At 36.5% G+C, this 17,187-nt stretch overlaps 1 protein-coding gene across 2 annotated transcripts in view; it reads right to left on the bottom strand.

The window, feature by feature from the left end:
- TAF4B (TATA-box binding protein associated factor 4b) overlaps nt 1-17,187 on the bottom strand; it is a 126,556-nt gene that overhangs the window by 47,041 nt on the left and 62,328 nt on the right. The window contains exons 10-12 of one of the 2 annotated variants that reach the window (XM_032859722.1): nt 13,799-13,968; nt 8,614-8,744; nt 2,823-2,948 (exon numbers count right to left, since the gene is read on the bottom strand). In XM_032859722.1, coding sequence (XP_032715613.1) covers nt 2,823-2,948; nt 8,614-8,744; nt 13,799-13,968 — 427 coding nt within the window. The remainder of the gene's footprint in view (nt 1-2,822; nt 2,949-8,613; nt 8,745-13,798; nt 13,969-17,187) is intronic. The other variant, XM_032859723.1, reaches the window with a different exon arrangement.

Below are 17,187 nucleotides of genomic sequence, written 5' to 3' on the forward strand. Positions count from 1 at the left end.
GCAGACAGAGGAGGCAGCCAGCATGGCTCTTTTGGAGATTAGTTACACTGAGAAAAAGTGTAAATTTTAAGTAATTACTCAATTAAGTAAATTGAGGACATAAGTAAATATATCGAGGATAATGACAGTCAAGTTTCAGACTCTGGAAAAAGTATTTATAAACAGGAAAAGGTTTAGGCTAGAAAAGCCCTAAGATACTAGAGTTGGAGGTATCCATATAAACTATGGTTTTAGAATATATATACACAGAGAAATAGTTACAAATATTTGTATTTGTACATACATCATACATATATTTCTTAGACCTATCCATTTGAGAAGGCCTACATGTAATGAAACCCCATTAGCAATGAGCACACTGTATGGTCTACTCTTGGTTTCTGTTTCTGGATAACATCCTCAACTAAAACGATGCAGGATTCCTTGGGGGAAATGGCTGATTCTAGGGCTGAGGAAGGACAAGCAAAAGCTGGGTCTGGTATAAACTGTGCCAGAAAGTAAGGGTAAAGGTGCCTGGGTGGCTCAGTTGGTTAAGCAGCTGCCTTTGGCTCAGGTCATGATCCCAGGCCCCTGGGATTGAGCCCCACTTCGGGCTCGCTGCTTAGTGGGGAGTCTGCTTCTCCCTCTCTCCCCAGCTTATACTCTCTCTAATAAATAAAATAAAATAAAATAAAACAAAATAAAATAAGCAAATAAATAAAAAATTGAAAGGAAGGGAGGGAGGGAGGGAGGAAGGATGAATAAGCTCAGTGAATGATGGAAACATGAGTAACAGGCAGATGTGCCAGCTGGAAGAGTCTCCCACTCAGGAGGAATTTGAGCATCAAAATAAATAATGATAGTAATGGATTACAACCTATTGAATCAAATGGAAATCCAAAACCCATTCTGGTATAAATGAATACATGAATGAATGAATGAAGGAGAAAGGATAGCTCTTCCACATACAATGCTAGTAAATGCAGAAGATGATGAGAATTTAAAAATTACCATTTATATTTACCCATCATAGAGGTGGCTGATTCAGGTAGCTATCATTTATGGGCACTAAAGTTGATACATGGAGGTTTGGTGAAGAAGGGATATTGGTATAATCTTGAAATATCTTCCTTTGAAAAATGGATTGATTACAAAAGGGAAAATGGTAAATTTGAAATGGAGAGAACTGGAAGACACCCACACAGCTGGGTGATCAAGGTTGACCTTTGATATGATCAGCTGAGAAGAATGTATATATTCCTGCCATGAATTCCTTACCTAAGTCATGGGGAACTATCAGATGAACCCAGGAATTATCAGTCACCCTACAGATAGTAAGGCCTGTACTCTTAAAAGCTGTCAAAGACATGAAAGTGGAAGTAAAAAAATTGACTAAAGGAGTCTGAAAAGAGATGACAACTGAATGAAACACACATTGCTGAATAGGAAAATAGACCAAGAAGGAAAAGGAGACTGGGCTGAGACAGTTGGTAAAATCTGAATGGGGTCTGTGGAATACATGGCAATATTTTATTGTTCACACCCTGACTTGGTAGGATTATACAGCACAAAGTCCTGTTTTCACAAATACATGTTACAATGTTTAGAAGTGGTGGGACATGAGGGCTGAAGCTTACTTTCAAAAGGTTCAGAGAAAGGTTAATTAGAGATGATGGCTGTACAACTTATAAATATACAAAAAACCTCTGAATTGAAAAAAACAAGGAGAACAAAGGGAGGAAAGAGAATAATAATGATTAGGGGTGTGTGTGTATGTGTGTGTGTTTAAATGTAGAGATGGAAAAAATGCAGTAACAGGTTAAAAATGGGGGCGTCTGAGAAAAAGGAAATGATTCTTTATATCGTTCTGACAACATTCTTGTACTAAGTACTTCAAATTAAATTAAGTTTTTTAAAAGAGTGATTAGTATATGAAATACTCTAAAAGGGGAGGCTGCCCCAAACAGCACAAATTAAAACTAAGGTGTTTAAAACAGGTGTTTTTGTTTAAAACAAAAAAATCAGTCTAATGCCCAACCTTCATGACTCCTAGCAAAGGCCTTATGCCTATGGTAAAATGTGAAGCAAAAGGCAAACTACAGTGAAACCAGCTTTCACTCCATCTGATACTAATAGTCCAGGACAATGTTTCAATAAAGAAGAAAGAAAATAAATATATTTATACATATTTATAAGATAAATATCTTTCTTCTTACCTGTTCTTTTATTCTCTAACCCACTTCTAACCATCCTATATTTTGCTCCATATAATCCTAATTTTACCCATAAATTTCCAAACTTTCCTCTCACCAATTTAACTTCGCACACATCAAACTATATCGCTAAAAAGACCTTGGATATTTTAAAAAACATTTTTACCTGGGTTGCGGGGGGGTGCCTGGGTGGCTTAGTCAGTTAAGTGATTTCAGCTCAGATCATGATCTCAGGGTCTTGGGATCAAGCCCTGCCTTGGGCGGGGGAGGGGAGGATCCATGCTCAGTGGGGAGTCTGTTTGAGATTCTCTCTCTTGTTCTTTCTCTGCTCCCTCACCGCCCCCCTTTAACTCTTTAAACTAAGAAACAATTTTTACTTGGGGGTGGTAGGTATGATCCTAGGCACACAGGTACTTAGAATGAGGAGACAAAACAGATTTTATGTCATTAATTAACTGAAAGTCACTATACCACACCATCCTAGCTGTGAGAGATTTTATTAGTAATTTCATTTAAAGAAATCCTTCAGAGAAATCTAAAAGCCTAATAAAAACAAGACAGTTGCCCAACAATAAGGCCAATTCTAACCTTGCAAGGTCATGTTCAATCATAAATCAGGTAGGCTCTTACCTTGGCTACCCTAAGTAACATTTCTCTTTCCTCTAAATCCTTTCTCTGCTTCTCCAATTGATCTAGCTTTTCGAGAAATTTGAGCTGTGATCTGGTATCACTAGACAGGATGTAATTTTCACTTGCCTAGAAAAAAGAAAAAAGAAAGTCTTATGATTGTCCTAGCCAACACATTCTACATTAGATCTTCTGAATCAGCTAATGACAATACCAACATACAGAGGAAGCTAAATTCTCAGAATGTAATATTTATATTTCTGATAATACAAACAACAAAAAAGAACCTTAATCAACCTTAAAAGTTGAGAGGTAAGTAAGCATTTAAATTTCAGCTTTCCTAGTAGGCCTCATTCAGAGGGGAAAAAAGGGAAGCCAAGCAGATCCTCAAAATAGGAAGTAGAAAGCAAGAGAGTGTAACATGTACTTATAATCTAAATCTTTTTAGTTAAATTACTGTCCATCTCTGCAGACCTTAGTATAATTAATCAAATCTTAGGCTTGTGAAAGACAAAACAAAAAACAAAAAACCAATCACTTCACTAAAAAAATACACCAAAGATGAAAGTTATCACTCTTGTTTCCATTGTTGGATTGGTCTAACCTTGACAAGTGAGTACATCTTCAATCAAAATGTAACATGAAATAAAATGGCAAACATTTAAAATCCTAAACCCTGTTTTGAGGATTCTTTTAAGCTATGAACTTGGGCAGAAATGTAGTCAAAGAAAGTAAGTATATAATTTATAAACGAGAGCCATAACAGAGAAGTATAATTATTTTTCTTAATTTGCACCATAAAATGATAAAATTTATAGTTTCATTTATTCTGATATTCTAGAGTATAAGACACTGTTTTCCAGTCTAAATATTTTGTAATTTTCTTCATCTGATAAAACCACCTATCTCTCCTCTCTAATACACATATAAGAGGGTGGGGGGTGGGGTGCAGTTGTGGGCAATCTTCCCAATCAGCATTTAAGACATCCTGCCATCTAGTCATCTCAGTAATTCAGACATTTAGGCTATGGGATGGAGACTGGGGGAGACTGTGTAATAGGAAAGCTGAATGTTTTTAAACATTTAGTCCAACAGTCAGTGCCTGGCTTAGAAATCATAGGTATAGCACCAATTCTATCTTTGTGTTATCCCATGCTTATGGTTGATTCAATTAACTGGGACCAAGAGATTTCATACGCCCAAGATTCCTTCTAAATTAAATTTTTATTATTGGTATTTAACTAGATCAAAAGAGTATTATGTAGTATAACAAACAAAGATGTATAGTGCTACTTATTTTAGTTCATGTTTAATACAAAACGAATTTTCAAATGTTTTCCAAGTTAAATAATACAAGATAGAATATGGAATACATTATAGGCCAACCATGAGGCATAAACAAAATAACCAGTGGTTTCTTAAATACTTCATCTTTACCATGTTTGTGCTCAGATACTCTGGAGATATTTTATTGACAGAATTTAATTTTAAAAGGACAACAAACACTAAATTAAAAAGGGGCACAGACTTTGTAAAATTTAACCCAATATCATCCCCGTGCTAAGACCCTTTCTCCTTCTCCCAATTTGGATACAACTGTCCTGGCTTAATGCATCCTTCCTTTATTCCTACGGATGCTAAACAAATGAGTGCCTCCCCTAATCCTACTGATTCCCCAACCTTATTTAAACAGTAACCCCACTCTTAAAACACTGCTTCCTATCTACCAAGCTGGTCTAACTGAAGTCTTTATATACCCCTAAATAGGGTGGTTTAACATTAAAAATGTAAGGACTCAAACAAAATGATAACAGAGCAAATCAAGTAAATCCCATCTAAAGAAAGCACTACAGGCCCTTTCAACTAGAAAACACTGAAGGGGCACCTGGGTGGCTCAGTCGGTTGAGCATTCAACTCTTGATTTCAGCTCAGGCAATGATCTCAGGGTCCTGGGATGGAGCCCCACAACAGGTTCCGTGCTCAGTAGGGAGTCTCCTTTAGGATTCTCTCTCTCTTTATCCCTGCACCCCACAGCTTCTGCATGCATTCTCTCTCTCTCAAAAATAAATAAATTTAAAGAAAAAAAAAGAAAAAGAAATGCTGAAGCTTCTCCATAGCCACTGGTGTGCAGAAGACTATACTATGCTTTTAGTGGGAAAACACCTGGCAATAAGATCAAAAGCTTTGTATCGCATGTGCCACTTTCTATTTCTTAAGTCTCTTTATGGACTATGATTAATTAGATAATTATACACATACACATGTGAAAGATTATCAAAAGTAGATGGATGTCAAATGCAAAGAGATGGTGGAATTTTGCTTTTGATAAAAGTAAGCTCACTTTTGTAAAATTCGTGAGGTAAAATTTCCCAAACTGTACAGATAAAAATAAATCCTATCAGGGATGAACTGAAATATAAGGACAGGGCTAAATCTGTGACACAATGATTATTATAATATCAAAGTCTACAAAAAATAAGTATAATTTTGAACTAGATCCAACTATAACTAAATGATTATTACTTGTTTAAAGAAGAATAATAATGTAGCTACAAATTCAGACAGTGGCATTAACTGTATTAAGGAATGAGTGTGGGGAAAGTCATGCTGGGGAAAATCAATCAAGATAGGCAGTGTACAAGACAAAAGGTTAAGGAAGTGTTAGCTTTAAGCTAAGTTACTGAGGTTCCAGGTGGGGAAGATATTATCCATTTTGCCTAGGACAACTAAATCCTTAGAACATATGCTATTGATATACAATAGAAGGATTCCGTCTGAAAGCTGGAATACACGATAGAGATTTGGAGGACACTTAGAACAGTAAGCCCTATTTGGAAAAGTTCTATTCCATACTAAATTGTACAGTTACATTTTATATAGAAACTGCCCATTATAAATAAAAGTGCCCTCACATATCTCTTAAAATATAAAACTGAAGTGGCAATAGGGGAGAACTAGGTTTGAAAAATTTCTAAGACTTTTAAAAAGTTACAGTAAAAAGCTAAAAAGGAAGAAAATTTTCCCCACATCCCAATACTGAAGGAAAACTAATTATGGAGTTAAACTAGATGATTATTATAAATTTAGGATGTTAACTGTAATCCCCAAGGTAATCACCAATAAAATATCTAGAAAAGTATACATAAAAGGAAATGAGAAGGGGAACAAAATAGTATATAACAAAAATTAAACCAAAAAGGCAGTAATAATGGAAATGAGGGACAAAAAAAAAAAAAAACCAAAAAACTACTAAGCATACAGAAAAATAGTGAAATAGCACAAGTAAGTTCTTGCTTAACAGTAATCATTTTACATGTAAATGGACTAAAGTACCCAATCAAAAGGTAGAGACTAACAGAATGCATAAAAAACATGATCAATTACAAGCTGTCTATAAAAGATTCACTTTGGATGAAAGCACATGAACAGACTAGAAGTGAAAGGGTGGGGAAAAAAAATTCATGTAAATAATAACCAAAAAAAGCAGAGGTGGCTATACTAATATCACGTAAAATAAACTTTAAGTCAAAAATTGTTAAAAGAGATAGAGATAAACAAGGGGTGCCTGGGTGGCTCAGTCAGTTGAGTGTCCGACTCTTGATCTCCACTCAGGTCATTAGCTCAGGGTCATGGGATAGGGCTCTGTGGTGGGCTCTGCGCTAAGTGGGGAGTCTGCTTGAGATTGTTTCTCTTCCTCCCTCTGCCTTGCCCCACCCCACTGTGACCCTCTCTCTTTTTCTCTCTAACAAATAAATAAATATTTTTTAAAAAAGGGATAAACAAGGACATGATATATTGACAAAAGAGTCAATTCATCAAGACATAACAGACAACACAGCCCCCAAATATATGAAGCAAACATTGACAGAACTAAAAAGAGAAATACAGTTCTACCATAACAGTTGAAGTCTTCAATACCTCCTTTTCAATAAGAATACCTACACAGAATATGGAGAAGAAAATAGAGGACTTTAAAAAAAAAAAAAGATTTTATTTATTTATTTGATAGAGGCAGCGAAAGAGGGAACACAAGCAGGGGGAGTGGGAGAGGGAGAAGCATGCTGCTCACTGAGCGAGGAGCCTGATGTGAGACTCAATCCCAGGACCCTGGGATCATGACCTGAGGCGAAGGCAGACGCTTTACTGACTGAACCACCCAGGTGCCCCAAGGACTTAATATTATAACCCAACTAGATCCACCAGACTTTTATTAACATTCCACCCAACAATAGCAGAATACATGTTCTGCTCAAGTGCACATCGAATATTCTCTTGAGAGACATCATATGTTAGGCCACAAAACAAGCCTACAGAAATTTAAATTGATTGAATCACATAAAGAATCTCCTCTGCCCATATGGAATGAAGCTAGAAATCAACAAAGAGAAACTGGAAATTTCACAAATATGTGGAAACTAACCAACATACTTTCAAAAATAATAGATGAAGAATATCTCAAAGGAAATTAGAAAATACTTAGAAGTAAATGAAAACAAAAACACAATGTACCTAAACTTATAGAATGCAGCGAAAGCAGTGCTCAGAGGGAAATTGATAGCAGTAAACGCCTACATTAAAAAAGGAAGATCTCTGCTGTGAAATGTGTAAACCTGGCGATTTACAGACCTGTACCCCTGGGGATAAAAATATATTATATGTTTATAAAAAATAAAATTAAAAGAAAAAAAAAAAGGAAGATCTCAAATCAGTAACCTACTTTATACTCAAGGGAACTAAAATGAAAAATTTAAGTGGGATCATTACTACTGACATTAGAGAAATAAAAAGGTAAGAAAATACTATAAACAATTGTATACTAACAAAATAGGACCTAGATGAAATGGACTAATTCTGGAAACACAAAAAGAAATAAATGATACTGTTTTTTTCCCCACAGCCTTTTCTCTTGATGACCACTTATTTTTAAGACAGTCCTGCAAATTCTCACAAAGATTTATATAAGTGAGGACCTCAGCAACTATAAATAGTTCTTCCAAAGTTCTAAATAAAGCAGAAAGTAGAGAAAATAGAATGATTCCTCCAGGGAACTTACCAGTGATGTGGTAGCTGTTATTTCCCTGAGTTCCTTTGGGTAGGACATTGTGACAATGACCATTCTCACAAACTCAAAACCTCTTAAGGTTACCCACATACCACGTTGCACAAAATCTAGCTATCAACATTTCTTGGTATGGGGGGGGAAAGGTTATCTTTTTTCTTTCTCATCCCTCATCACCCAATAAATTCGCTCTCCACCAAAACCATATACAGATAAATCAAGTCCTTTCATCATGATGATGGCAAGTGATTTGGTTCATACCACTAAAGACAAGACAGGCTATCCTTCCATTTAATTTGTTTAAAAAAGCAGGCAATGACCATAATGAGAAGCACCAGCATTAGCACTCAATACAATTATTTAACTCATTAAAAGGAACAACAGTGTTAACAGAGTACAGAGCACTGAACAGTACACAGCTATCCAGTATTCCATTCTAATATATTCTCCCTGCCAATCAAAAGCTGTAGGAAATGTCTCAGGCAGAACAGATGCATATCTCAATCTACACTGACACAGAAGCTTCGGATACAATATTAAATTGTGTTAATTTTGTCATGTAAGCCTATCTAAATCAGGCAAATTAGGAATGAAACTTTAGTCTACCAATATGAACTATGTCTTGACCATTTCCTTTAAACATACACTTAAAATATGAATCTATACCAAAATACTATCTTTAACATGACCAAGAGAAAAGAGAAGAGTTTGTACTCTTTCAATGATTTCCTTTACCTTGTAAGTTGTCATTCGATGCTGAGCAATTGTAGTCAGTTTTTCTAGAAGGCCTCGTAATCGCTCCTGTGTTGCATGGGAGATCAAGTTCACAGCATCAGAGTTAAGTTCCGTAATGTCATGCTTTTTACCTGTAGAAGCAGAGAAAATCCATTACGTGTTTTAGTAGTGGCTGATAATTGAAATAATTAGCACAGCAGGTATTCTGTTCCCCCTGGAAGTCATACCCATTATGAATAAAGGTTTGGAGATTATGATTTTCCTGGTGAAGTCACAACTTCAAAGATCTTAGACATTACATTAATAAAACCTAGCCTGAAGCCTCAGAAAATATAGACATTGTTTCACTTAGCCTCTAGAATCATTCTCTTGCAAGGTCATTTATAGGACAAAGTTAATAAGAACACAAATCAAGTCTAGTGTTCAGGGAGGAAAATGGTAACTGCAGAAATTAGTGCCGTATTCTGTTAATTTTAGTAATTAAAAAAATAGAAAATTACATTTTGCCCTGTTTGACACTGTTAACGATTTACGACATTTATTTCAATGAATTCAGATTGTGGATCTCTGTTACTGTCTTGTCTACAAGACATACCTACACTCCTTTTGTCCATTACCAATCATGCTTATTTTGTACTAACTCATGTTCTGATAAATTGACCTGGTAATTAATTCAAAAGTTGAAATGGGTTCAAAGCCTCATCATTTCACCCATCCATTTGAATGACTTCTCTTTTAATGTACCTCCTTCCATTAATAACCAAACTTCTATTCTTCTTTTGGCTAACTAGGAAGATTCAGGAAAACAACTTGCATCACATACCCAAAAGCAGACGCTCATTTATAAAGCAACCTTATCAGTATTTACATAGCAATTTCTCAGTTCAGTGAAACCAACCTGTATCAACAGAGACCTAAATCTAAAGATATAGCCAAAGTCTAATTTAAATGAGCTTTTAAGAGTGTTACTGTGTTTACTTTTAACAAACAGTTTGCTTCTGCACTCTCACCTGAAACATACTCATATACTCATCTAATTATGATTCAGTATAGCAAAAATAAGTTTTAATTAAAAGCCAACAAATCGGGGCGCCTGGGTGGCTCAGTGGTTTAAAGCCTCTGCCTTAGGCTCAGGTCATGATCCCAGGGTCCTGAGATCGAGCCCCACATCGGGCTCTCTGCTCAGCAGGGAGCCTGCTTTCTCCTCTCTCTCTCTCTCGGCCTGCCTCTCTGCCTACTTGTGATCTCTGTCTGTCAAATAAACAAATAAAATCTTTGAAAAAAAGCCAACAAATCTTAAATACATTCTTTGACATCATTCCATAATAAATGTTAAACCTCAAAGTGTAGGATATAGGATATGAGGGCTATCTGGCTGTGACATCTGTCACACCACTGATCGCCAGGGTGGATCTGATTGACCTGGTTGCCAAGGCGCAGTCCCCTTCTTCTCTCATTGTTCCTTAAGCATCCCTCCCAAAGCTGTGTACTCCCTTGAAAAGAATGACCTTCCTAGATAGAGGAAGGCCATTCTTTGGTCAAGGGTATGTAAGTAGCTGTGTTCCCCTATTAGAACCTCCAAAGTAGCTCTCAAGGTCCAAAATGCAGCTTATGGTAAATCAGACAGGATGAAGATACAAAATTACTTAGTTTCTTCTAAGCCAAACCTTCAAAATACAATTTGTTACTGTCTAGCAAGACTGAATTCATCACCAATTTTAGATTCAAGCAGGGAAAAGACACTACAAAGTCAAATCTACTCAACTACAACTATTAGCATACATAAATAGTGAAGGCCTGCTACATAAGGGACACAATTTCAATACCATCCAATGATTAAAATCACAACTAAACATAGGGTAGTTGACCTGTCAGTTCATGCTTAAAGGAAAGAAAATGAACATTTAAAAATATGTAGTGTTTTGGAGGGAAACTTTGAAAATAATTTCATATGTATTTATAAAATAGTTTATCCTATATAGGAGAAAAATTCATATTTTAAAAATATTAGAAATAAACAAGGGTAGAGATTTGCAAACAATTCCAGGGTTTAGTGAACAATCAAATGTTCTAATATCTTCACTACACTGCTAATAAAGTAGGACAAAGTTACCAAGTTAAAATACTATAAGAAAAATTCCTACTTTTTTTAAAAATAAGATTTTATTTATTTATTTGACATGGGGAGTGGCAGAGGGAGAAGGAATGAGAGAGACAGAGAGAGAGAGAATCTGAAGCAGATACCTTGCTGAGCATGGAGCTCAACCGGGGCTTGATTCCACGACCCTGAAATCATGACTTGAGATTAAATCAAGGGTCAGATGCTTCACTGACTGTGCCACCCAGGTGCCCTCCCAAATTCCCACTTTTAAATAAAAACACTCCAAGTCAACATAACTGATGAAAAAAAATCTAGCTGCTGCTTTTAAGACTGTTACGTGATTTTATAGAATGTCTGTGTAATTTAATTTAGGTAATTAGCAAAAAAGGAAGAATATGGCATGTTTACTCTCCCAGCATTATTCAAGTAGAAAAACCTTCCCCCCAAAATTCTTTGGGTTAATTTATAATTTCTGTGATTAAAGAACAGTCCTGGTTCTGAGCTGTTCTGTAAAGATGGAATTCTACTACAAATGAAAACATTCCTAGAAATACATAACTACACTCACTCTATAGTTTTGTTTTTTAAAAAGCTTAGGTATTTCAGAAGTAAGAAATTTTGCAGTTTTCCATTTTATTAAACAACAAGTTTGTGCTCAATTATTAAGGACTGAAAATACCAAATAGTTACTCCCAGAATTCTCCTTGAAAGCAGAGGTTGGCAAACTAAATTTAATCTCTTTTTGTATATAAAGTTTGATGGGAATATAGTCTGGCCTATTTGTTTATGTATTCTCTATGGCTGCTCTTGCGATGTAACGGAGTTGAGCAGTAGTGACAAAAACCACATGACTCACAAAATGGCAAATATTTACTCTCTGGCCCTTAGCAGAAAAAAATTGCCCATCCCCGTCCTAAATGCCCAAATTGTTCTTTCAATGCTAAAAACTTTCCCATCATATAATCAAAGTGTAAGTCAAGCTAGAAATAAAAGTTCTTGGGGGAGGGGTGGTGGTGGGAACTGATAAAGCGAAGTATTTACTTCCACTCTATGAAAGCACTAGGTCATTATATGGTTACACGATATGGTTACACGGAGTCAATACCAATAAGCTTCCCAAGGAAGCTAGTATCACAGGAAAGTATCATGCTTGTTCCAAAATTACGGAACTGGCTCCTGTACAGTACACAATACATATTCAAAGAAAAGACTGGAAGAGGGAGTAAGAAAGAGAGGGAAGGAAAAAGAAAAAGGAGTGAGGAGGGGGGTGGGGAGAAAAGTCAAATAAGACACCAGCAAACATTTTACCATCAGCTCTTCTGAATTCCTATCCTTTTGGACTGCTTATAAATTTGTTTTTTGTAATAAAAGAAAGCTAACAGAGGGGCTCCTGGGTGGCTCAGTCAGTTGAGTGTCCAACAACTGACTTTGGCTCAGGTCATGATCTTGAGGCCCACTGCTGGGCTCAGGGCAGAGTCTGCTTGAGATTCTCTCTCTCTCTCTACCCCTTACCCCACTCAGACACACATATTCTCTTTCTCACTCTAATAAATAAATCTTTAAAAAAAAAAAAGGAAAGAGAACAGATACCCAAGTTAACTTAGAAATTTAAAAAATGGTAATTTGTATAGTATATCGTAGGAGCTCTAACATTTCTTTATTATTCTGTGAAATAGATTTAAAATATGTAATAGTAATGTATTGTAGGTCTTAAAAATACTATGGGTATAAATCAGAAATCAGAAACCTTCACATTTTTGTGGTAGGGCTTCAATATAAAATATAAAAATCCTTACTGAAGTATACTCAAAAGTCACTAGTATTGACCTCCCAATTTGATATGGGTGATGAAGAAGGTACTCCAAGAAGTCCCAGGGTTAGGACACATGAAATGAGATAATTCACATGCAATAATCTCTCTCCAAACTGTCTTGGTTTTCAGTCAATGTGGGGAGAATGTATTCTTTCATGTTTCTGCAAGGTTTGGTATTAAACAACAAAAAAGCTGTGTGGCTCCAGAACAAAACTGGAACATTCTCGCCCATTTCCTTCTATACACTGCAGCCACTTAGGAACTACTTGTGGACCTAGGGAGAAACCCAGTATTTTAATTTCGTTCTTTTAGGGCAAGGATGAGTTTGAATTTCAGGGTTGAGAGAAGAAAAAAGGGACTTATTCTCTATTTCTATGTTTCACAAGACTTGGCAGTTCGATTTCATAAACATGAACTTGTAAGTGTATGTATGTATTTGTATGCATATGTGCCTAGTCCAACCAAGAAAGGCACAGGACAGAAAAAAAAAAACAGTACATCATATGTACAAATTCAAAGGAGCAGAGTGGCGCAGTGGAAGCGTGTGGGGCCCATTAAGTACAAATTCACTTAAAAAGTATCTATCTTTCGGGGCACCTGGGTGGCTCAGTGGGTTAGAGCCTCTGCCTTCGGCTCGGGTCATGATCTCAGGGTCCTGGGATCGAGCCCCGCATCAGGCTCTCTACTCAGCGGAGATCCTGCTTCCTCCTCTCTCTCTCTCTCTCTCTCTGCCTGCCTCTCTGACTACTTGTAATCTCTATCAAAATAAAAAAATTATTTAAAAAAAAAAGTATCTATCTTTCTCCCACTAAGAAATATAAGTAAATATTAACTTCTATTATCTAAACCAGAAACTACAGGATATGATTTAATTTATGTTAATAGTTTTTAAAACAAAGTATTTCTTTCTATAACACCCAAGAAACCTTGATTTTTTCCAGAGCCTTATTTAAGCCCAAGTTCCAGGAAAACCAACCCAGGTTATCTCTTTTGATAACACTTTCCCTAGAACAGACAATCCTCTTAGGTCAATAATCTTAAGTCCAGGGTGCCTGGGTGGCTCAGTGGGTTAAAGACTCTGCCTTTGGCTCAGGTCATGATTCCAGGGTCCTGGGATCAAGACCTGAATCACGCTCTCAGCTCGGCAGGGAGCCTGCTTCCCTCTCTCTTCCCCTCTCTGCCTGTCTCTCTGCATACTTGTCATCTCTGTCTGTCAATTAAATAAATAAAATCTTTAAAAAAATTAATAGTAATCTTAAGTCTGCACTTACCAATATCTAAAATTCTCTTTTGCAGAGCTCCGATGAAAAGAAATGGTTCATCTTTACATGACTGTACAAGTGTGCCAACCAGTTCAGAGTTTGTTGCTAAGATGCAGGCATTTTCTTCACTTAGGTTGACCCCTGCCATGGAAGTCACATCATTGATGTCATCTTCATCTCTAAGAGAAAAAAATGACAGCTTTTTGGTGGTGGTGGTGGTTGGTGATGTGTATATATGAATGATTTAGGAGCACAAAGAATTACAGATCTCTCCTTATAACTAAATACATTATTTTACTCAACTCATCCAAGCAAGAGAACTGAAGAATAGCTATCTTTCCCTGGATGCCTTTAAAAATTAATTGGTGTGTCTAACTGCTAGTGTACATTTAATATCAGAGAGATGAATCAGAAGCAACTTTGTCTTCTAGTGTCCATCTCCCCATCTTTCAGTTTAGTAAATGGATACACCAATAGGGATGTGGGGGTTAAACTAAGTTACCCACAAATGCCCTGCAATGAAAGACAAAGAAACAAAAACAGACTTCTTTGTTTTCATTCGAGATGATTAAAAGCCCATCAGACTTCCCCAGTGCACTCTACTGTTCCATCAAAGATTAGGAAAAATCCACTGGTTCTGAAAGATCCGTACTCACATGAAGACCCTTGAGAAGAAGCTTTCTTGACTAGTTATTCTGAAACCAAATAGTTAAAACTAGTTTTGCTTTTCTGCTTCAGACTTTTGGTGTGTTCCACCTGTACCAATTGAATTCATTAAACTCATCCTCAAGCAAACGCCTGCAAAGGATCTACATATAAAATTACATACACACACACACACACACACACACACACACTAACATCACACACACACACACACACACACACACACACACACACACACACACACACACATATATATCACAGTATATGTTTGAGCTCCTTGCATTTCACCAGCAAAATTAGTTGTTTTTATCTAACAGGACTGCTAATGGCTATAGTGATAAGATCAGTATGTATGTTTAAGGATAGGGAAGAAAGAAAATACAAAAATTCCCTCATAGCATCCTTATCACCCTATGTAATAACAAGTATGTTACTGATCATAACTTACCTACCAATGCATAACATGATTTACACAAACATGATTATATAAAAAAAAGATGTTGCTTCTCTTTATTGCATGAGCCAAATGGTATATCATGTGGTCTCACGTCAATAGAGTTAAATTATGAAACTCCCTGTGGTAATGCATTTGTGCACGAGAAAGGAAAATAAATTGTAATTGTCAAGCACTCAAGAAATTAAAGTCTCTGGTGTTCCGCTTTAAAAAGCAACACATTAAGGGTGAAGGGGAAAGAGTCCACGCTCAAACATATATAAGAGATTAAAAAAAAAAAAAACACCTAAGTAAAAGAAAGAAAGAGCTAGACACAGCAGTTAGGAAGTGAAGAGATAGAACAATGGTCTTATAATCTGAACAGTGGATTTAAAAGTCTACCATTAAAAGGTGTGTCTTTATGAAGGGGAAAAAATTTTAAATTTAGTATCTCAAACCACCAAATAAAACATGCAATACAAAGAAAGTATACCAAAATGGTTGGACTCCACCATATCAAATGTCACAGAGGTATTGTCAGAAGTATGGATGCTGAAAATGGCTCTAAGAATCATTCTGCCACCTATGTAAATAAAGTATTTCCAGAAACATCTAAACAATGTAAATATCTGGGGCACGTGGGTGGCTCAGTTGGTTAGCGAACTGCCTTCAGCTCAGGACATGATGCTGGAGTCTTAGGATCGAGTCCTGCATCAGGCTCCCTACTCAGTGGGGAGTCTGTTTCTCCCTGACCCTCCCTCCATCTTGTGCTCTGTCTCATTCACTCTCTCAAATGAATAAATAAAATCTTTAAAAAAAAACAAACGAACAAACAAACCCATGTAAACATCTAAAGTTTAAGAATGGTAAAAACCGTAAACCCAGAGATCCAAATTAAAAAAAAAAAAAGGTCTTAGTTAAAAAAAAATTATTTTACAGATTTTTTTTTTAATTATTTATTTGACAGACAGAGATCACAAGTAGGCAGAGAGATAGGCAGAGAGAGGTGGGTGGGAAGCAGGCTCCCTGCTGAGCAGAGAGCCTGATGTGAGGCTCAATCCCAGGACCCTGGTATCATGACCTGAGCCGAAGGCAGAGTCTTTAACCCACTGAGCCACCCAGGTGCCCCAGTAAAAAGTATTTTTAATAAAACTTGTCTCATGGGCTCCTGTTGAGCTGAGTTGGTAGAGCATGTGACTCTTGATCTTGGGGTTGTGAGCTGGAGCCCCATGTTGGGGGCAGAGATTACTTTAAAAAACAAAAACAAAAAACAAAAAACAAAAAACAACCCCCACCATGTGTCAACAGAATGAAAAGAAAAGCCACAGACAAGGAGAAAATACTTGCAAAAGATATCAGATAAAGGACTGTTATCCAAAATATATAAAGAACTCTTAAAACTTGAAAGAAAACAAACAAACCAATTAAAAAATGGGTCAAATACCTAATAGAGGCCTCACCAAAGAAAATACACAGATGGCAAATAAGCATATGAAAAGATGCTCCACATCCCTGTCATCAGAGAAATGCAAATTAAAATGAGATACCACTATACATCTATTAGAAAGGCCAAAATCCTAAACACTGACAACATCAAATGCTGATGAAGATAGGGAGCAACAGGAACTCTCATTTGCTGCCGGTAGTAATGCAAAATGGTACAGCCACCTTGGAAGACAATCTGCAGTTTATTATAGAACTAAACATACTTTTACTGTACAGCCCAGCAATCACTTTCCTCTGTATTTACTCAAACGAGTTAGAAATTTATGTCCACACAAAAACTTATACATGGATATTTAAGGTAGTTTCAGAGATAACTGACAAAATTTGGAAATAGCCAAGATGTTTTTCAGTAGCTAAGTGTATAAATAAACTGTGGTACATACAGACAATGGAGCATTATTAAGGACTAAAAAGAAATGAGATGTCACAATATGAAAAGACAGAGGGGAACTTAAATGCAAATTATAAAGTGAAAGAAGCAATTTGAAAAGGCTACATACTATATGATTCCAACTACATGATGTTTCTGAAAAGGCAAACTATGGAGGCAGAACACAGAGAATTTTTATAGCAGTGAAACTACTCAGTATGATACTATGATGTTGCACACACATCATTATACATTTGGGCTTTTTAAAGACTAATTTATTTATTTGAGAGAGTGGAATAAGGGGGAGGGGCAGAAAGGGAGAGGGAGAGGGTAAGCAGGTTCCCCGCTGAGTGTGGAGCCCAAAGTAGGGCTCAATCTCATGACCCTGAGATCATGACCTTAGTTGAAACCAAGAGTTAGATG

The sequence above is a fragment of the Lontra canadensis genome, unplaced genomic scaffold, assembly GCF_010015895.1.
Source record: "Lontra canadensis isolate GAN:19392208 unplaced genomic scaffold, GSC_riverotter_1.0 scaffold17, whole genome shotgun sequence".
Lineage (NCBI taxonomy): Eukaryota > Metazoa > Chordata > Mammalia > Carnivora > Mustelidae > Lontra > Lontra canadensis.